The sequence below is a fragment of the Panthera pardus genome, unplaced genomic scaffold, assembly GCF_024362965.1.
Source record: "Panthera pardus isolate Hobbes unplaced genomic scaffold, ASM2436296v1 HiC_scaffold_15, whole genome shotgun sequence".
In the NCBI taxonomy this organism is placed as follows: domain Eukaryota; kingdom Metazoa; phylum Chordata; class Mammalia; order Carnivora; family Felidae; genus Panthera; species Panthera pardus.
In genome coordinates this window covers 2,795,274-2,816,736 of record NW_026526710.1, presented here as the reverse complement: position 1 = coordinate 2,816,736, position 21,463 = coordinate 2,795,274, and the positions used below count along the sequence as shown (strand labels likewise).

Sequence of the window (21,463 nt, the reverse complement as noted above, 5' to 3'; positions counted from 1 at the left end):
GCCTTCTTTCACTTAGCATCATTTTTTTTTTTTTCAAAGTTCATCCATGTTGTTGCATGTGTCACTACTTCATTCCTATTTTGGCTAAATAATATTCTGCTATATGGATGACATTTTTAATCCATTCATCAAATAGTGGACATTTTACATTTGTCCACTTTTGGGCTCTGATGATTGTACTGCTGTAAGCATTCATGTACAAGAGGTGGTGTTTTTTGTTTGTTTACAGACATATGTTTTTATCTTTCCCGGGTTTATGCATAGGACTGGAATTGCTGGGTCATATGGTAACTCAACGTTTAACATTTTGAGGAACTGCCAGATTGTTTTCCAAAGCAGCTGCACCATTTTACAGTCCCAACAGCAATATACTAAGGCTCCAATTTCTCCACATCCTTACAACACTAATCATCTGTTTGATTTTAGCCATCCTAATGGGAGTGAGGTGGAATCTCATCGTGGTTTTGATTTGCATTTCCCTAATGGCTAATGACATTGAGTATCTTTTCATGTGCTTCTTCGTTAACTTTGAGGCAGGCCTGCCAGATTTCCTTCTTATGAGGGAGAATTATGGCTTTGTACTACCAGGGAGTTTTTATTGAGTTTCTTTGTGCCTAGATCATTAGAAGAATAAATTAATACTCTCTTTTCCAGCGAAGCTCGGCTGCTGCTCCAACGTGGTGAATGAAAGGCTTTCTTTGCATTTTTTCCAAAGAAGAAAACTCGGGACAGAACTGCGTAAGAAGTTAGATGACATTATCTCAGCAGTGCTTGAAGAAAAAGAAGGACGCTAAAATAGAAGCTAAAAAATAAGTATTCTTGCAGCCTGAGGAAGTGGTGTGCCTTTGTGTTAAATCCCACATGGTGCATCTAAGCAAATCTGTTTAAAAGAAATACAACAGTTTTGGTCCTCTTGAGAGGTGAGTGAATTGACATCATCCTGTATTTTTCTTTAAATACGGTGGAGTTCGAGGGGAGAGGAAGTGTGGGAAAACCAACGGAATGTCACCAAGTCGGACTGAAGAAACCGATACTTTATTTTACAACCTCAATTTTCTCTAAATAAAGTCAACTCCAAGGGCTCATCTGAATTCTCTCATTGTGTTCGCATTTGGTTATTTTGAACGTCGCTCTAAAAGAGCAGCTGGGATTTGAGAACCGTTGGTTCAAGTGTTTTCAATAAAACCTTGCTTTTAAAGCCGCGTCTTTGCGCGGCTTGCCGCTCTGCTCACCAGACCCTCCCGAGACCTAAGGTCATTACCGAGTGTGAGAGGATTCAACGTCCCGGGAGGAAACCCAGAGGTGCTGCTCTGACTGCTATTTAAAAAAAAAAAAAAAAAAAAAAAAAGCCTTCAAACCTACTTTCAAATTTACCACGCCCCTTCCTGCCTTCTCAGCCCTGGAGACTTCATCACCTAGCCCCAAAGCTAAACCTCCGCTTACACAGGTTCCTCAGGGGACGCTGACTCCTATTTCAACGACCCAACCAAGAAATCCGCCCCGGCGGGTACCGCCCGCCAACGCCCAGACCCGCCCAGCCCCGCTCAGGACGGAATGGAGTCTTCCTCCGCCTACCCGGCAGGCCAGAGGCCCCGCCCCGCTCCCGCCACCTCATTGGCTCTGGTGACCGGCCCCCCGAGGACTGGCTCCGGATTGGCCGACTGCGCCGCCGCTCGGCGCTCTTCCTGGGGGCGTGAGGCGGGCGCGACTACGCCCCTGACGTCGGGACGCTAGGTCGCCGCGGGAGGCGCCGTAATCGCCGCCCAGAAGGAAGGAGGGCGGCTGTGCGAGGAGCTGCTATGGTGCTTAGTTCCCCGGCAGAGCCGACCGAGACGCGGCGGTCGCGGCCATGAAGGTGAGAGGCCGGTGGGGCCGGGCAGTTCCTCCTCGCCTCTCCTAACTGGCCGGGACGCCTGAAGCGCCTTCCTTTAGCCTCAGAGGTGAACCCCGCCGGCACCTCGGAGAGCTCCGCTGAGGGGCGTCCCGGGCCGGCGTCCGGGCCCTGCCCGGCCCGGAGCGGAGATCCCGGGCTCTGGGACCGCTCCAGCTCCCACAGCGCCTCCCTGCAGCGAGCCTGAGGAGGCGGGGAGAGGCCGGGAGGCCCCCGCGCTCAAGCCTGGTGGGCCCGTCTTTGCTCCTGGCCCTGTCCTCTCCCTCGGGGGCCTGAGGCAGACCCCCCCCCCCCCCCCCAGTTCCCGCCTCAGCCGTCCATGCTTTTGCCCACAGCGTGCCCTCTCCCGTCCCGAGTCCTTGAACTAACCCAGATGTCGGGAACACGACGGGACTGTCGCAGGATGCGAACTGCAGGACGAAGGGAGAAGGAGTTAGTGCGGGGAGTCGTGAGGCTGGGGCCAGGCCAACAGGTTAGAAGTGCCTCGGGGCGCCCTTGCGAGGGATTTCAGGCTTATCTTTGGGGCCGTGACCCAGAGCGCTAGCAAACGAGATGTGTCTGCATCGCCACTAGGTACGCAGCAAGTAATTTGACAGCTTGAGTTCTTCAAGGTGGGTGTGAGAGCGTGGGAACATCAGTGAGTGAGAAGTTTAAGGAAAAGGGGAAGCGGGGAGACTCTGGCCTACTTTTGGGAGCTGATTTTCTCAACTTGATCGCCGAGAGTTCTGCAGAGCTCCGCGTACGCGACAGTCAATCCAGGTGTTGATTCGTTAGCTGAACTCCAACCAAGTGGGGTAAGGTGATCCTCTTTCAGACCTAGACGATTTCACTAATCCCAGGGGAAGAGGTGTGCTCGTTGTGGGTAAGGAAAATAAGCGGGAACTGCTGGCTTAAAACAGAACCTTCACAAAAAAACCTCCAAGGTGGACCGTGGAGGATTGATAGGGAGTGTCAGGCGGCCAGAGAAATTTCAGCAAATGTTGTGTGTTGGTACGAGGGAGACTTGCTGAGTTGGGAGTAATTGAAAATGCAGTCCACCTTTGAGGAGTTTGCCAATCTAGAGAGAAAAGACCTTCTCAACCACATTACAAAGCAGAGTATGATGCAAGGTATCAAAACCTCAACGCTCAGGAGCAAGAAAGGATGTTTCTGGCCTCAGGAAATAAGGAAGATTTTTGGAAATAGATAACTTTTTTTTTTTTTAATGTTTATTTTTGAGAGGGAGAGAGAGAAAGAATGAGCAGGGGAGGGACAGAGAGAGAGGGAGACACAGAATCCGAAGCAGGCTCCAGGCTCCCAGGTGTCAGCACAGAGCCCAACGAGGGGGCTCAAACTCTCTAACGGCGAGATCATGACCTGAGCCGAAGTCAGATGCTTAACCTGCTGAGCCACCCAGGTGCCCAGAAATAGATAACTTTGCGAACAGTGTGTGAAAGTATGAAGATATTGTAAGACCTTTTTAATTCACTTTTTTGTTTTAATTTATTTGATTTGACAGGGAGAGAGAGCATGAGCAGGGAAGGGGCAGAGCGAGGGAGAAAGCGAATCCCAAGCAGACTCCTCACTGCCCAAACCCACAAATCATGAGATCGTGACCTGAGCTGAAATCAGGAGTTGGATGCCCAACCGACTGAGCCACCCAGGTGTCCCTAACATATTATTTTTAACTTCCTGGTATAGTTATAAAATATTTTAACTTAGAATGCCTATTAAAATGCCTAAAACTAGCTATCTTCCCTGAAAATTATCATCTTGCTATGTTAAGATTCAGAAACAAAATAGGGGTGTGTGTGTGTGTGTGTGTGTGTGTGTAGATATTCTCAAAGAATGTCGGTATCTTGAGGAGTATTAAATTTGTGGCCCATCAGTGAACTACATGTGGAAGGAAAAGAAGTAGGGACAGGTCCAGTATTGAACTTTTTAATCAAGTTCTTTAAAATCAATTGAAGTGGAAGATACTGCTGAATCGAAATTTTAGAAACAAGGTTTGGTGGTAGGTAAAAATGTAGCAAAGATAGATATTTTTTGAAGCAAAATGGAGACCTAAATAGACATCAGTCTATTTAGACTATCAGAATTTAGGATGTAGAATTTCCTCCTTTGTGGTGTATGGTCTGATCAGTTGATAATTAAAAAGGCAGAATTTCTGCAAATTTTATTTCAGTTGCAGTTTCCGTAAGAAATCTTCCCACGTTTTAAGGAGCATGTTCTTCTCATGTGGCTCTAAATAGGTTAAAGATTTTTGATAATTATCTCAACTGTTTCTTCTGCCTTGTTTTGTTTCTTCTGGTAGTCCTAAGTTCTATAGGAAACTGTAAAACTTATTTTACATCACTAGTGGTGAGGTTTGAAATATCTTTTCATGTTGTTTAACACAAGGACGTTGAGTTTTAGCAAACAAAATTGTTGGGAGTTGAAAACAACACATATGGTGAGTGAATTCTCTGACGAAACTTTCCTTGGTGGAAGAATTGAATTCCTGCTTGGTCCTAGTTAGCTTCATACAACATCCAAGAAAATTAATATTCTTCAGTCTGAAACCTGGAGGTAACTGTATAATGTATTTAATTGAGAGTTATGGCAAGCAACTCCTAGGAGATGGCATTATTATTGCTCTTTACCTATTTTAATCAAAAGCAAATGATAAAGGGGTGCCTGGCTGGTTTAGTTGGTGGAACATGCAACTCTTAGGGTCGTGAGTTCAAGCCCCATGATGGGCATAGAGCTTATTTAGAAAAAATGATTTAGACTAGGATCGTTAGTTTTCTGCTATTTTCAAATCCATCAACTTTCTCTCTCATTGGCTGTCATTTAGTCTTCATGGAAACCAGCATGGCTTTTTAAATTCTTCATTCTAGTTTGCCTAGTTACTATTATATTTGGTGGAATCATTAAAAGGGATCACACCCTGATGTGGTTTAGAATAGGATTCAAAATTTGCAGCAAACATTTTTTAATTGAGCATTTTGGAATTATTTTACCTCCGCAGGGATTCTAAAAGCACATTAGATCTCTCTCTCTCTCTCTCTCTCTCCCCCCCCCCCCCTCCTTCCCTCCCTCTCTCTCTCCCTCCCTCTCTCCCTCCCTCCCTCAATCAAAGATGGTTGAACCTTGAAGCCATTTGAAAACTCTGGCACTCTGCCAGAAAAAAGGCTGGGCTTTTGGTTTTGCAAAGATACAGCATGTTTCCTCTTGCTTTTGTTGACTGAAATGATGATTCAGAGTGGGCTTATATTGTGTGAATCTGAGGAATCTGAGAGAGTGCTTATAAAATTGGTGGTGTCTCATAGAAATAAATGTCAGAGCACTGGAAACTCAGTCCCACTTGCATGCACATTGTTTAGATTTGTGGATACACTCCCCTCCTCTGTACTCCTACAGAGGGAAGATAATTTCTAACTCATCCTCTAGGAAGGAACAATATAAGACAAACACTTTCAGCATTTATGCTATCAGAGAAAGAAGGGAACTTTTATGTAGGTAAGTTTTAGCACAGGAAGCAAACGGTACTTTCTGGAACTTTCTCAGATCTGTCTTCCTGTGGGGTGGTGGCATTGTGGTCAACTAGACAGCAAGCAACTATTGGTCTGCTGTGCTGGTGACTGGCCTGTTAACAAGACCACTAGGCGACAGAGCTAAAGTCATGTTTTCAAATTGGTGTAAGTAAAACAAACGTTTAAATTTCTGTTTGTATTATTTCTTAATTAGTTCCAAATTGGGAGTGAAAAAAGTCATTATTGCCCCCCTTCACCCCCAAATCTTGGTGTACTGGCTTTGGAAAAAACACAAAAACTGGCATTGGATACCAGAATAACATGAGATCTAGGTGTCTGGGCCAGTCCAGACAGGAGGCTTTAGAATTTGATTTTTTTTTTTACCACGGAGCATGTAAGTTTTTAGTATGATACCTAGTTCTTAGCTAATACAAGCCAGGCAGGCCATGTCCCATGAGTATTCTATTCAGGAGCAATTTTGGCCTAAGGGGGTATGTAGGAAAGGGCTTAGATTATCATGAAAATCATTTATTTTCGCTAGTCATTGAGGAGTAGAAAATAAACTGCAAACACAGTTAAATTCCCTGAGTTAGTTTTGTGCCAGGCATAGGTAGATAGTTGTTTTGTTCAGTTAGTCTCCATTTCTGAACTACATTTATGGTCCAGGGAAGAAATGTTGCCATCTTTACAGATTGTTCCTTCCAACCTCTCGGATTCATGTAGTTTAGCCTGTAGAGTCTTGCTCTCAGCCATGGTCCCAAGTAGGATTTAGAATTGTTAGTCACATAAGCCCAGATCATAGCTGTAGTTTTCAGAAATCCAGACTTTGGCTTCACTCACGGAAGGGTAGCTTTTTGTTTTAATAAGCAAAAGATGAATGGCTTAAATATTAAATATTGTTTTAATAAGCAAAAGATGAATGGCGTAAAAAAGGTGTAAATATCACACCTTTTTCGAATGGGGGCAGAGTAACAACTCAGTGAATTTAATGCAAATTTAAAAGCCAAAGGGCTGTGCCTTGTATGCTGTCTAGGAATTAGGTTTGCTCAGAAAATCTAGGAGGAAGTGGAATAGTTTGGAAAATATGCTTCAGTCTTACTACCAAAAGGTGAACAGAGAATGAATAAAGGAAAAATAAGGGAATGCAGGCTGCTTAAACTGGTGGAAGATCTTAAAGGATAGGGAAGACCATGGGAAAGAACATGAGCCTGGGTCTCTAAATCTAAAGCTTTTAAAGGGAAGATGCAAAAAGAGGGAAGCTCTTTGGCTGATATCTTATGAGACACGGGAACTGGGCTCCAGGGACATAGAGGCAGAGTCAAGAGCTCAGAGGATCAATTGGCATGTTCCCTCTCCACACCCCCCCTTCAAGAGCCCACATTCAGTAAACTTGGGAAAGTGCTCTCTGAAACACTTCCCTAATTGCTTTTATAGATTCTGTCACTCAAAAATTGGGACTGTTACCCCAAGTAGTAACAAAATCTGGATAGATTTGAGAGGGGAAAAATAGGTGTAGGACACTTCAAGCATTATTAGGTGAACGTCAAGGTGACAGTTGTGAGGTAGGAATGCCTGTGCCCTGAGGGGACGTGCAGAAAATATTGAGGAAATTGGGATGTTAAGGGAAAGTGCTGAAAGGTGAAACATACTAAAGGGGGCAAGGAAATGGAGTTCAACAAGCCTGGGGGGATTCACCTTCTGGATGGATTCTTCAACTTGCAGGTGAAGGACAAAAATAGTTTGAACAAGGGCTGCTTTTGACCCAGAAATCATTTTCTTTCTCCCAGTGTTGGGGATTTCACACAAGAAAATATGGAAAGGAGTACTTTAGGAAATAAAAAGTTGGGGCCAAAAAGCAAAGAGTAAATAAAATGACGGAATAAATTAAAAATGAAAGAAGGCACCAAATTTCAACAAAAGTTCCAGGCCAATATGTGGAAAGGAACTAATATAACAATTAGATAAAATTGTTAAAAACTCAGCCGATCCTTTGTGAAGGGACTAGGGGAGACCATAGAGGGAGAGGAAACAGTGGAGGCATGTCCTACTCCTGCAGGGAAAAATTATCCACAGATTATGAGGAGCATTTGGCTGAGGTCTTGGTCCTGGAACTGGAGAGGTACAGGCTTTGGAAGTAACCACAGCCTCTTTTCGTCAGCACTCTGCTGAGAGTGGTTTTCCAGCTGAAACCCTGTAGACAGGAAACAGAAATCGCCTAAACTGAGCAGGTGTTAACCTTGTAACCTTTGCTGTAATTTGAATCAAGTGGGGAACTTAAAAAAATTCGGGGGGGGGGCGGTGGGGGCTGGCTGGCTGGCTCAGGGGAGCATGTGACTCTTAGTTTCCGGGTTGTGAGTTTGAGCCGTAAGTTGGGGGTAGAAATTACTTAAAAAAATAATAATAAATCTTTAAAAAAATTCTGATGCGTCAGGCCAGTTAAGAATCTTGGGCTGGGACCCAGGCATCGGTATTTTTTTAAGGCTCCCCTGTTGAGTCCAACCACTGTTTTCAGGGCCATGTCATAGGCCTGTGCAGTTTCCTAGCAGGAGACCAAGGCAGCAGCCCCCTGGAACAGAACTAAAAATCCCCGCTCCCAAGAAGTTGGGGAGATCGAGTCACTGAAGAGAGATCATCTGCACTTTCTGCACTGGGGTGCCAGAAAACGTGGGGTTTAAGGGGGAAATGGAAGTTAATTTTTAAAAATTCGCTGGATGGGAAAGAAAGGTCCTTCAAGTAAAATTAGTGCCTGGGGCTTCCACGATTGCAAATCTCTGAACTTTGAAGAAGGTTGGAGTATTGCAAATGCTATTGTCAGAAGATAATAGTCTAAGTAGGTAGGGTCACCCTGAAGTGTGAGTATTATTGGGAAATTTTGTCTAAGTTCTCAGTGCTGATGAGGCTGAGACCTAGTTCTTTTTGGTGTTTCTTCTTTCCCTCTGCTATGGTCTTTGGCTGAGTTATACTAAATATTAGGTTGTAGCAACCTATTTTTGCCTGGGACAACACTTTGGGGGTTGGCTTGAGCTTTTTTATTTTGTAGTGTGATGACCAAAAGAAGATAGGAGTGTTCTTTTCGTTCTTTTCCCTTCTGGGGAATGAAGAGGAAATTCCCTCCCCTTTATAGAAACGAGGAGTGGGAGAAAGTTGTTACTCCCAATATTGATATACGTATAGGGATTCTACCTGTTTTCCCAAAATTAATCCTTCTATTCATAAGAGCTGTGAATATTTGCAGCCTAGAATTGTGATGATTCTACTCATTTATATGGTTTGAAAGTGTGTATCCTTCCTTAACTCTGGTAAAACTGCTTTCTGGTAGAAGGAACAAAGTGTGACAGTGCTGCTTTTTATTGAGCTCACATCTGAGATTTCGTGCCTGCTGGGTTAGAGTCCTTACCTTTAATACTTTCTCAAAAAGATGCAATTGGATCTTTCTGGGTAGCGTGCAAAATGTAATATTACATTGCCTTTAAAGAGGTAATATGAAGAAACCTTCTACACGGTTATTTTCTTATCAGTCGTGGTGGAGCTAGATGTTGTGCAAGGAGGGAGTCGTGTCCACAAGGAACTTGCAGTTGTTTGCGGAGGCACATCATCAGGAATCAGAAGGGTTATGGATAAAAGCCAACACAGCTGTTTAACTATTGTAGCTAGGTCAGCAGGAAGCAGAAGCTTACTGAGAACTTTACTTCTTTAAACTCCTGGAATGAAGAAGAGTTTATCCCAGTGGTGCTTTCTGCAATTGAGGTATTTCCTTCCCAAAAATGTTACGTGCAAATTATATTTATTCCCCCCAATGGTAAACTTGAAAACCATTATTTTATGTATTTTTAATTTCATTATAATTAACACAGTATTATATTAGTTTCAGGCATACTGCACATTGAATTTTTAAAAACATTTTCAGTTTTTAGAACTCATTTTGTGTGTGTGTGTGTGTGTGTGTGTGTGTGTGTGTGTGTGTTCGTGTTCTAAGTAATCTCTGTGCCCAATATGGGGCTCAAACTCACGACCCAGAGATCAAGGGTCCTATCCTCTACCAAGTGAGTTAGCCAGGCACCCCAAGAGCTCATTGTTTAAAGCACTGAGGATAAATCTTTTGCTAAAAGAAGGCTTCATTTAAAATGTGTTTTTACAGTTTTATTGATATTGACCTGCAATGTTACATTAGGTTCAGGTTTGTAGCACGGTAACTAGACGGACTTGTCACCTCTATATACTGTGCTGTGCTCCCCACAGAAAAGAACTTTCAGTGAACGTAATAAATCCGGATTTTCATATTTTTATGTTTAAACATACCGTGACTCTCAAGCCTGAGGTATATATTTGTTTAAAGGTATGAACTATTAATTATAATTTAACCTGACTTTTATTTATTTTTTTTATTTTTATTTTTTTTAACATTTATTTATTTATGAGACAGACAGAGTATGAATGGGGGAGGGTCAGAGAGAGAGGAAGACACAGAATCCGAAGCAGGCTCCAGGCTCTGAGCTGTCAACACAGAGCCCGATGCGGGGCTCGAACTCACGGACCGCGAGATCATGACCTGAGCCGAAGTCGGACGCTTAACCGACTGAGCCACCCAGGCGCCCCATTAACCTGACTTTTAAAGGCATCACTGTTTCTCTAGAATTATAGGGTGTGAAGCCATATAATACTCACGTCAGTGACCCTGCTACTTGAGACTGTTTGAACCCTGTATTGTGGTTTCCTATTGCTTTACCTTCTCTTTTCCCTATATTTGATGTAGCATTACTTGTGGGAAGTAGCAAGAATAGCATGATCCTTCTGTAGCATTCTAAATAGCCTTTTGAGGTTGTTTAGAAAAAACATTTTTAAGAGCTTGTTGGACAAATAACAAATGTTTGATAGAGTTAGATAATAAAATATGGAACTATGTGGCCATTTTAACTAATAAGATCTCATCCACCTGGACTTCCATTACCTATCACATTATCTAGAGTCTAGAATATGCTTAAGAATTAGGACAAGGGGCAAAAAGTTCATTGGTTCCAAACACTACAGCTTTTATACTTTTGTTTGGGAAAGCACCTTGAGCCCTCACTGAAAATATATTTTCATATATACTTCTGACATGCTTGGCTATCAGCTTTGTGAGTCTGCAGTAATAAAGGGGGTTGCTGGAGGTGAGTATAATGTTAGCAGTGGTGCCTCTCAGAAAGGGAAGAGACTAGAGAAAAACCCCAAAGGCAATACGTTAATTTCAGGACATTCAAATGGAGTGACAAATAATCCTTACACCCTGGAAGGTCATGATGGTTATCCAGTCATCAGAAATTGTGTTTAGTATTTTCCGTTTGAAAAGATAGGATCACTGCTTTTATAAAAATATATTTTTAATGTCAAAGCAATGTATTCTTTTTAAAGAGTTTGGAAAGTAGAGAAAAACTGGAGAAAATAAATGTATACAATTACATTAAAAACCAGAGCTTCAGTTGGCATTTTGATGTTTTTCCCAGTCATTTAAAAAAAATTAAAAAATTGTATATGCCATAGTTTATTAGGCATGGCTGTGAGTGAGAACAGAAGTTTAATGAAATTAAGTAATTTGAATTTATATATTAAAAAAAATGTTTATGTTTGAGAGAAAGAGAGCATGCATGCAAGTGGGGGAGGGACAGAGGGGGGGACAGAGGATCTGAAGTGAGCTCTGCGCTGACAGCAGAGAGCCCAATGTGGGGCTCAAACTCGCAAACTGCAGGGTCATGACCTGAGCCGAAGTTGGACGTTTAGCCGTTCTGCTGTGCTATCTAGTGCAGTGGCCCCAGTTGAAGGTTGCCAGATGGAAGACAGGATGCTCAGTTAAGTTTGAATTTCAGATAAGCAACAAGCAGTTATTTTGGTGTAAGCATATCCCACGTGTCACACAGCCTGTACTTCTGTTCAGTCATTCATGTGTGTGCATGCACGTGTATCTGTTTCAGTGTGTGTGGAGTTTTTTGGTTTTTTTTTGTTTTTTTTTTACAAAATTGGGTATATGTTGTATCTTTTCCTTTTGTTTAATGATGTGTCATGATTTTACCCATTGCCAAGTATTCTTTGAAAACGCCAAAAAATGATCTCTTTCCAAAGAGCTTAAATTTGTGATGCTTAAAAGAATGATCTTTCAAAACCACAGTGAGATCTTGCCTCCCACTTACTAGAATTGCTATTATCAAAAAGACAGGAAATATGTGTTGGAGAGCATGTGAAGGAAAGGAAACCTTAGTACACTGTTGGCAGGAATGTAAATTAGTGCAGCCACTATGGAAAACAGTATGGAGAGTCCTTGAAAAATTAGAACTACCGTAATCCAGCTATTCCACTTCTGGGTATTGACTTGGAGAATATGAAAACACTAATTCAAAAAGATCTGTGCAACCCCCATGTTCATTGCAGCATTATCACAATAACCAATGTAGGAAAACGACCTAAGTGTCCATTGGTGAATGATGGATATTATGTGGTTAATGCATACAGTGGAATACTACTCAGCTGTAAAAAAGAAGGAAATCTTCCCATTTGTAACAACACAGTTGGACCTTGAGGGAATTATGCTAAGGGAAATAAGTCAGGCAGAGAAAGACAAATACTGTATGATTCTACTTACATGTGGAATTTAAAAAACAAAACAAATGGACACACTCACAGATACACAGAGAACAGACTGCTGGTTACTGGCGGTGGGGGGGGGGGGGGGGAGGAGGGTGGTAAGAGGATGGGCGAAATGGGTGAAGCAGCTCAGTTGTATGGTGATGGATGGTAACCGGACTTGTGATCGCTTTCTAGTGCATCCAGGTATTAAATTGTGTACATCCAAAATTCATTATATACCAATTTTGCCTCAATTAAAAGAATAATCTCAAAGTTACTCAGGGCAAATGAGCCTCTCCAGAATGGCATTCCCGGAAGTTCCTAGAGAGCCCAGGTTCCACTCAGCTTTCAACTGTGGTCTCTACTTGTGTCCCTTTCCAGGCGGGTGCCACGTCTATGTGGGCTTCATGCTGTGGGCTGCTGAATGAAGTCATGGGAACTGGAGCTGTCCGGGGCCAGCAGTCAGGATTTGCAGGAGGCACCGGTCCATTCAGATTTGCACCAAATGCTGATTTTTCCACTTACCCACCAGCACCTACGGAAGGGCCTAATATAGTTTGCAAAGCCTGTGGACTTTCATTTTCAGTCTTTAGAAAGAAGGTGAGTTGGGTGAAATGTTATCTATAAAAACATCACAATTCTTGATTGTATGTTATTTTGAATACTAGTGAATCTTTTTGTGAAAAATATGAAAACTTTTTAAGTTTTTCCTATTACCTTATGTAAAGCATTCCCACCTTTAAAAAAAAAAATTTTTTTTTTTAATTTATTTCGAGAGAGAGCATGAGATGGGGAGGGGCAGAGAAGAGGGAGAGAGAGAATGCCAAGCAGGCTCCATGCTGTCAGTGCAGAGCCTGGTGTGAGGCTCGAACTCACAACCATGAGATTATGATCTGAGCCGAAACCAAGAGTCAGACGCTTAACTGACTGAGCCACCCAGGCACCCTAAAAATATAAAAAATTCTTATTAACCTGAGGGGTGCCTGGGTAACTCGGTTGAGCCTCTGACTCAGTTTCAGCTCAGGTCATGATCCCAGGGTCGTGGGATCGAGCCTCGTGTTGGGCTCTGTGCTGAGGATGGAGCCTGCTTAAGATGCTCCTTCTCTCTCTCTCTCCCTCTCTCTCTCTCTCCCTCTCTCCCTCTCTCCCTCTCTCCCTCTCTCCCTCTCTCCCTCTCTCCCTCTCTCCCTCTCTCCCCCTCTCCCCCTCTCCCCCTCTCCCCCTCTCCCCTACTCTCAGGAGTGTGCTCTCTCTCTCTCTTTTAAAAAAGTGCTCAGGGGCGCCTGGGTAGCTCAGTCGGTTGAGCGTCTGACTTCGGCTCACGGCATGATCGCGCGGTTTGTGAGTTCAAGCCCCACGTCGGGCTTTGTGCTGACAGAGCTCAGAGCCTGGAGCCTGCTTCAGATTCTGTGTCTTCTGGCCCTCCCCTGCTCGTGCTCTGTCTCTCTCTGTCTCAAAAATAAATAAAACGTTAAAAAAAAATTTTTTTTTAAAGTGCTCAGTTGAATGGACTGTATTACTGCTCAAGTGTCCTGACAAGGTATTGTTCTCACATTACTCAGGCATCTTCTGAGCTCTGTAAGCTTTATTCCTCCTGATGATGCTTGTGTTCTGGAGCAAGGGATTTCATTAGTCTGCAGTTTTGTTCAGAGGTGATTTACTGTAACTGACCTCGTGTTCCAAAAAATGTATCCCTATCCACCTTCTTCACTCAAGTGAAGAAATAAGTGTAAGGTAACTACTGTGTGGAGGTTCAACATGAAACAGTTGGGCTACAGCACTTATTTTCTCTAGGACGGAAAGTCCTTTTTTCTGAGCACCATCATATTGTGAGGCCATCTCACAGTCTTTGATCGTCAGTTCAGTCCTCTGAAACACTTCGGGAACAAGGTGTTAGCTGGTGGGAACAGTGCAGCAAGTAGAAAGGGTCACGTCTTCGTGTCGTCCCTAAGCTTTGCTTGTGCAGTGGCTTTGAGTGTGATTAGGCCTCGGCAGGGTACAGGTGACTAGAATAGTGAGATCCTTTGTTTGCTTGGAACGACCTTGAGAGATCATTTGTCTTTCTCTTTCCTTTTCCCTGTGTTGGGTCCCCTGCCCACCTTGTCTTTAAATGGGGAATTTCACATAGGAAAAGAGCAGGAAGTTTGTGGTGGTGCTTTCTGCTCCACGTGGTTCGAGTCAGCTCTGTTCTGCTAATTACATGTTTGCACCAAGGGGTGGAAAGGTTTTAATTCATTAACACAAAAGTATGTGTTTTTCTTAAAGGGCTGTTCTTGAACTTCTGTGGATCCAAACTGCCTGAGCAGGGAGTGTTTCGATTTTCATGGCCTCGGGAACACGGAAGTGGCTATGAGAGTAGCCAGGTGCCATGGGAGACTCTAGAAGAACTAAAATTGAATTTTCTAGAAGGCGGGAAGAAAACTAGTGCTTTCCCAGGGGCCTGTAGGTGGCTGTCATTGACTGCTTCTTGTCTCTGTCTCTCCAGCATGTGTGCTGTGACTGCAAGAAGGATTTTTGCTCCGTCTGTTCAGTCTTACAAGACAATCTCCGTAGATGTTCCACTTGTCACTTACTACAAGAGACGGCCTTTCAGCGCCCACAGTTAATGCGACTAAAAGTCAAGGATCTCCGGCAGTATCTCATTCTTCGAAACATCCCCATTGACACCTGTCGGGAGAAGGAAGACTTGGTAGATCTCGTTCTCTGCCACCGCGGGCTGGGCTCTGAGGACGACTTGGACACGAGCAGTCTGAATTCCTCACAGTCCCAGACTTCTAGCTTTTTCACACATTCATTTTTTTCAAACTACACAGCCCCTTCCGCTACCGTGTCTTCGTTTCAGGGAGAGCTTATGGGTGGAGACCGGACCTTGGCATCTGGAGCGCTGGCACAGGTACGAGGCTGGGATTCCCCCCAAGGGCCTGGCGTGTCTGCTCGGCCAGATGCGGTGGGGTCTTTACGGCTTCGTGAGCCCCTGTGGGAGCAGAGATTGCACACGCCTCTGACTCCTGTGCACGCGGGCTCTCCTGGGGGGGCACAGAGCCTCGGTGGCAGGGAGCCCCAGAGTCAGCTGTCTGAAGCTCAGCAGTCTCTTGACTCTAGTTGCTTCAGTTTCCCAAGACGTGAAATGCTGTTAAACTAATGACTGAAAAGTAGTGCATCAATGTTTGTAGGCTCATCTGTCAGGGACCACGTACACGATACAGTAAGTTAACCTAATGCCCCGTTGCCTTGCGACAGTAAAATTGCTCTAATTCTAGTTTAGGTAATGGGAGAAAGCCATCTGAATTAGTCAAAGGATGTGATTATTTACTAATTTCAGAGAGATGCCACGGTAGAATATTGTCCCAGTGGGGTCCTTGGGCATTCTGCGTGAATAACCTGCAAGGGCTTGTAATTAATATTCAGTTTGTACGTATGAATGACTCCAAAATCCTGAATGGATTGTTTTGAACACTTCTCTCCACATTTAATTTTCTTCTCTGAAGAAAGCAGTTAAAAGCAGAGGGAAATCGGGCCTACCTACCTCTAAATGGTCATAAAGTAGAGAAGTCCAAGCTAGGAATTTTATTAATTTTCCAAATGAGAGCTGGCATAATAATGATGCAAACATACGACACCTCTGACTTTTGTGCCGTTTTTGGTTATAGGACCCCACTTGGGAGGTGTGGGTCTTTGGGTGCTGTGACATGGTGCGTGTGAACCAGTGAGTGGGGTGGAACGTTTGAAGCTGGGAACTGACCTAGAGTATTGTAGAGCTATGGCCAAAATCAAGTCTGAAGAGAAAGATAGGAAAGATGGCACATAACCCATGCTGAAGGTCTCTGTGCTCCTCCTAAAGAAGAGTACCTCTGATTGTGGAGGCATTTCTGAAAACTAGAACAAGCAACGGCCCTCGGTGAGGAAGTCTAAAAACCATTCTTTGGAGTCAAAATGTCTAAGTTCTTGTAGTGGGATTGAAGTCTTTCAAATCAATTGGCCCTGCTGCTTGGGCTGGACCTGGAACTTTAGTTTGTCTCTGTGTCTCAGACCGGCCTTGGCAGGTCCTTTGAGAACAATGCGGTGCAGTTACATATACTTATGGCTTTGGCATTTGGTGACAGGGACCTTTCTCAGGGAGTTAATACTCTGGTGAGGTTTTACAAATTCACACACCCCACAAAGGAATATGGGTTTTGAGATAACTTTATGGAAGGTAAGTTGTTTATGAAGTCATGTAGGGCCCAACTCTGGAGCCCAAGGTCACTGTGGAGTATGCCAGGTGTTGGGGTCATTCTCGGGGAGGATCTGTGGGAAAGGTTTTCTCCAGTGCTAAATATTGACAAACAGGGTGGATGCCGTTAGGATAATAGGATTCCTAACCTGATGAGATCGATTATGTGTGTAGGTACAAAGTGAAATAGCTTCAGCAAACACAGAAGAAGAAGAAGAAGAAGAAGAAGAAGAAGATGATGATGATGAAGATGACGAAGATGATGAGGATGATGACGATGAAGAAAACTTGGAGGAGCGGGTGAGAGCTCCTGTCAAATTTGGTTTCCTTGACAGGGGAACCTGGCAGGCAGGTAGAGTGCCCATGCGGCCATGTGCCACATTAGCCCAGGATGTTTCTTCTGGTTTGAATGTAGCATCATCTAGAAGACACTTCAAGAACTGACGCGACGTCTGGGAAGAACACCAGGGCCGGGGGTGGGAGGGCAGTGGGACTGCGGGGTGAGGGGAGCATGCAGTCGCCTGGCTGTGGGAGGTCTGTGCTTGCAGGAATGGAGCTCAGGAAGCCCTCTGTGATTGCAGATGCCCGGCCTCTCCAAGAAGCGAGTGAGAGCTTCGCTCTCTGACCTGTCGAGCCTTGACGAGGTGGAAGGGATGAGCGTGCGGCAGCTGAAGGAGATCCTGGCTCGGAATTTTGTCAACTATTCTGGCTGTTGTGAGAAATGGGAGCTGGTAGAGAAAGTAAACCGGTTATACAAAGAGAATGAAGAAAACCAAAAGTCATGTAGGTTTCTTTTTTTCTTTTTTGCCTCTCCTGGTAGCCTTCTTTTGGCTTTTAAAAACTGGCTGTTTCTGCCACAGTGAAGGCACGTTTTTGGCGAAAACTACCCTTTTATTGAGCGAATTAGATGCAGGAACCTGTTTGTCGATCTGTTAAGTAGTAAGTTTATTACGTGTTGTTGGCTCTGAGATCACTAATGGCAGGTGAGTTAGGTAATCGTTTGTCAGTCTCGTTTTCTTCGCCATAATTTGTGAGAAGTCTGATGAAATTTGTTGTCTCTCTAAAAATGTGTGTTTTCTCACTGACCCCCTCTGGCAGGCCAATACTTCGGTTAGCTCGGTAGCTTTTAAATCCTAACTGGGAAAAAGAAATTCTCTACAGCCAAGATGTTAAGTAGTTCTTAGCATCAAGCATCAGGTTTCTGTGTAAGTTGTGAAAAGCTGAGGTTAAGAATTCTTCAACTATTGACCGATGAAGCGTGGAGCAGAAATTCTCAGCCAGTAACAGGGCCAAGCCATAGAGCGTTTATAGGCAAGAGAAAAGATTTTGGTGGTGTTTAGACCGACAAATACTATTTCTATCTAAACAGCCCTCCCATCACTAACTTTTCCATCTTGAGTCTTTTGTCTTTAAATCTGCTTATAATACAGCAATTATTGATAAACAGGTTTATGCCCAGAATACACAGTGTTATGGCATCCCTATTGCTGAGGTGATGCCACAGTGGCAGATACACAGGTCTTAATCCTCAGAGCCTTCAGAGGTCCCAGGCCTTGGCTGGGAAATGGAATCCTCGCAGTGAGGGGAGAAGCCCGTTTACTTAGCAAGTGTAAGTGCCAGCTGCGTACGGTGAACAGTGGTCACGCGTAGCCCCGTCCTCACCCCTACCCCCCCCAGGAGTTTATGGTAGAGGAAGCCGTGACGTGCACGTTTGCCAAAGTGCCTTTTTCAGTTGATTCACTGCTTACCCTTTCCCTGGCCCAATCTCCAGGTGTGTGGAGTACTCATTTTGTTGTGAGCACAGCTGGAATCTTCCCTAGTTTGACTGGCTGAAGCCACTTAGGTTGAGACTCACCCCGACAGTCTTACCTAATACCCTTGACAGACCCTGGCTCCTCTGCTTTATGCTCAGAACTTGTAAGAGTTGGAAAGAAACTTCCACGTAGGAGAGGGGACCAAAGCCTAGACTCTGATTTATTCAGTAGCCCTCTAGTGTCTTCTCCATTGGCTCATCCATTGTCTCATCCCATGCATCCTTTGTCCCCAGCCCCTGGCTTACAAGAATCTCCTGATTGTGGCATTGTTATTTCTCTTAAAATCCAGAGACTTACTGGCCCTTGAAGGTTGAATTCCTCTTCTAACTGTATTCGTGATATATTGATCCCCTCTACAAGCTGTAGAAAGGGAAGCCTCAGTGTCCACAGCTCCATGGACAAATCTCAGGCTGAGGTGAACTTTTTAAAATTCATTCAGCACTTTTCTTAACCCAGGTTGGATTTTCTCAGAACCCAACCTGGGCCACACAGCAAGGATGGCTTATCCATTCATTTCAAGTTAGAGAGACTCCAAATGTACCTGGGTGACCAGGAATACAGTTGGTTTTTGAGATACTTCTAAACTTTCCCCCAGGTACAGGCTGCTTGATGTACTTCATAACTTTTCTATCAGTGTGGAAATAAAGGTCCTACTGAGATGAAGCTCTGGACACTGACTTTTCCCAAGGCCACACAGTTGGGTTGGAAATTCCAGTCGTGCTCTCTGAGGCCCATTAGTAGGGCAACATTGGGTCTCCCTCATTTTCACTTACAGAAGTAATTTATCCTTATCGCAAAAACTTGGAGTTACATACAGACAAAAAACAGAAATCAGTAGGTAACATTTGTTGGGCATTTCATAGCTGGCCTTAAGCATTTCTCACTTATTCTCCACAATACGAGGTACAGACATTATTATCACTGCCATTTCCAGCAGAGGGAACTGAGGTGCAGAGAAGTTACAACCCTGGGCTCATTCGACGGCCGCTGCGGTCACCCCAGATGCCTGCTGAGCGCCCGTCGGGCAGCGCGGTGCCTGCAGCCCCAGCTGTCTGTTGCCTTTCAGATGGTGAGCGGCTGCAGCTGCAGGATGAGGAAGATGACAGCCTGTGCCGTATCTGCATGGACGCCGTCATCGACTGTGTCCTGCTCGAGTGTGGGCACATGGTCACCTGCACCAAGTGCGGCAAGCGCATGAGCGAGTGTCCCATCTGCCGGCAGTACGTGGTGCGCGCCGTGCATGTGTTCAAGTCCTGAAGCCCAGGTTTCTTCCCGACAGGACGCTCGCCCCAAGCTTGATCCCAGACATTTCAATGCACAGGAGGGACTGGAAACACACTGTTCAGAGGCTGAGACTATTTTTAAAGATTATTTTCACTACTAGGGACAGAAAGATTCGATCCTAAGTTGTGGCAACATTGGTCCATGCCATGCACCTATCAGCCTGTGGACAAGCCGTTTCCCAGGTTTTGCTGGGTTTCATCCCATGTCCATGATCACTGATTGCTGACGAAGTCAGACTGCTTACAGCGTCAGCTACTGCTCCCTTTGGAGAACACTTATCCTGTTCTCTTATTTCTCCTTCATCCTATTTTTAACTTAAACTACTCAGATGTTTGAGACTTCTGTTCTTTGGATGAGATCACTGTCCACAAGTGGCCAACACGGTACACGCTGAGCAGTGGCCTCTCTAATGTTCACTTTATTAGTCGTGTATATTTTAAATGCTACTATTTGATGAATGTAAGTTTCCACATTGTTGCTATTTCTGCGTTTAAAACGTAATTGGGAACAAAGGACATTCTATAGTCAACTGCCAGGGCCTTAGACTCAACACATCCATTTCTGTTCAGGTACAGCTTTTTAGAGTAAGGGCTGCCTGTAGCTTCGTTCATTAGAGAAGTGTGTGTGTTAAACTCTTTATTCACGTGTAACCAGTTTACACTGTTTTGTATAGTGAAAGTGTATTTTCAGTGCTACTGCTAGCTAATTTGAACTTTAGGAATAAAATTAGATTTTAAAAAATGCTTTTGCTTACATTGTCCTAGCCAGTTTCTAATTCACTTGGGTACAGCATGAATGGGTGTCTGCGCCTGGTGTAGTACCTTTCTTCACATGGGGACAGGAGCACCTTCAAAGCCTTGCAGTGATCTACCTTTGCTGCTGACTCCCCAGTAAGGTTAACTACAGATTTGCTGTTGACTATGACCAGGTGTTGTGCCGAGTGTTTTCTAGTGTTCTCTAGCATTCTGAAATAGATGTTGCCTTGCTTTGCAAATGGAGAAACTGAGAAGTTAAAGAACTTGTCTAAGATCTTAAAAAGTGGCCAGGACAACCTGGCTGGCTCAGTTAGAAGAGCATGGGACTCTAGATCTTGGGGTCATGAGTTCAAGCTCCATGTTGGGAGTAGAGCTTACTTAAAAAGTGGGTGAATTATTTGGGATGTGAATGTCTCTTAATAGAGCTGTTACCAAAAAAGTGATAATAAAATATTTGATACTTGAAAAAAAAAAAAAAAAGGAAGTGGCTAATGTCAGAATTTGAACTAGGTCTGATCTTAAACTCTTCTACTACCCCCCCAGCAAATGAGAAACCTGACCCGAGCTTATGCAGAAAGGTTCCTGGGACACGAATGATCTGAAATTGCTTTTCTTTTAGGTCTAACTCTAACCAGGGTGGTGTTGAGACCAGCTGTGGACTCATTCCCACTGGTAGTGGGCAGGTGTGTTTGTAAGAAATGCCTGACTTCTCAGCTGAGTCCTGTTGGGTTTTATTTTTTGATTCTGCAGTGGGTAGCACACCTGCCTTTAAGTGCTCAGGATCTACAAGTGGGGGCAGATAGAGAAGAAAGTTGGCCTGGTTGTGAAGAAAAACATACCTTCCCCCCTTTTCTGGATTTTAGGGTCAAAGCATACAAACCAAAGCCTCGTGGATATTTCAGACCACCCTTCTCTCCTGTTGGCCTACAGAGCCCAGGGTTGGTGTTAACCATAATTCACAGTAAGCAGCCTGAGCAGATCATTACCACACCACAGAACCAGTGAAAGCCCAACCCCTGCTGAAGCTGTAGGAGCACTTACCCTGTACCTTTCATCAGACCATGAACTCCAGAAATTCAACCTCGTCCACAAATCCCTAATTTGGTTGAAAGAAGTCTTCAAATACAGGCTGGCAGGTGATAGTAAACAGAAACTAAGCAGCGGGTGGTTTGTCTTAAATTAGAAAACTGAGATTTATTTGCATATGATCTCAGCTTCAAACAGCTTGTTTGATGTTTCCCTCTTGGATTTATAGAAGTTGTCTTGGGTACTTATTTTTAGCAAGAGAATAAAAAGTCTTAATGGTGGATTTTTTTTAAAGTAGTGTTTTGAGGGGCACCTGGGTGGCTCAGTTGGTTAAGTATCCCAATTTTGGCTCAGGTCATGATCTCATGGTTCGTGAGTTTGAGCCTTGC

The 21,463-nt window shown here is 44.1% G+C and overlaps 1 protein-coding gene across 3 annotated transcripts; it reads left to right on the top strand.

Moving 5' to 3' along the window:
* The first annotated feature begins 1,721 nt into the window (after window positions 1-1,721).
* RNF34 (ring finger protein 34) lies at window positions 1,722-20,036 on the top strand. Of its 3 annotated transcripts, XM_019467524.2 has the most exons (7): window positions 1,751-1,855; window positions 5,420-5,550; window positions 12,364-12,582; window positions 14,468-14,875; window positions 16,370-16,495; window positions 16,777-16,978; window positions 19,076-20,036. In XM_019467524.2, the coding sequence occupies exons 3-7, from the start codon at window positions 12,379-12,381 to the stop codon at window positions 19,264-19,266; spliced, it is 1,131 nt and encodes a 376-aa protein (XP_019323069.2). In that variant the 5' UTR covers window positions 1,751-1,855; window positions 5,420-5,550; window positions 12,364-12,378; the 3' UTR covers window positions 19,267-20,036. The 3 variants fall into 3 exon arrangements, with proteins under 3 accessions (XP_053757974.1, XP_019323068.2, XP_019323069.2); XM_053901999.1 differs by lacking the exon at window positions 5,420-5,550 and having other exon boundaries at window positions 1,722-1,855; window positions 18,944-20,036; XM_019467523.2 differs by lacking the exon at window positions 5,420-5,550 and having other exon boundaries at window positions 1,723-1,855.
* The last annotated feature ends 1,427 nt before the right edge of the window (window positions 20,037-21,463 follow it).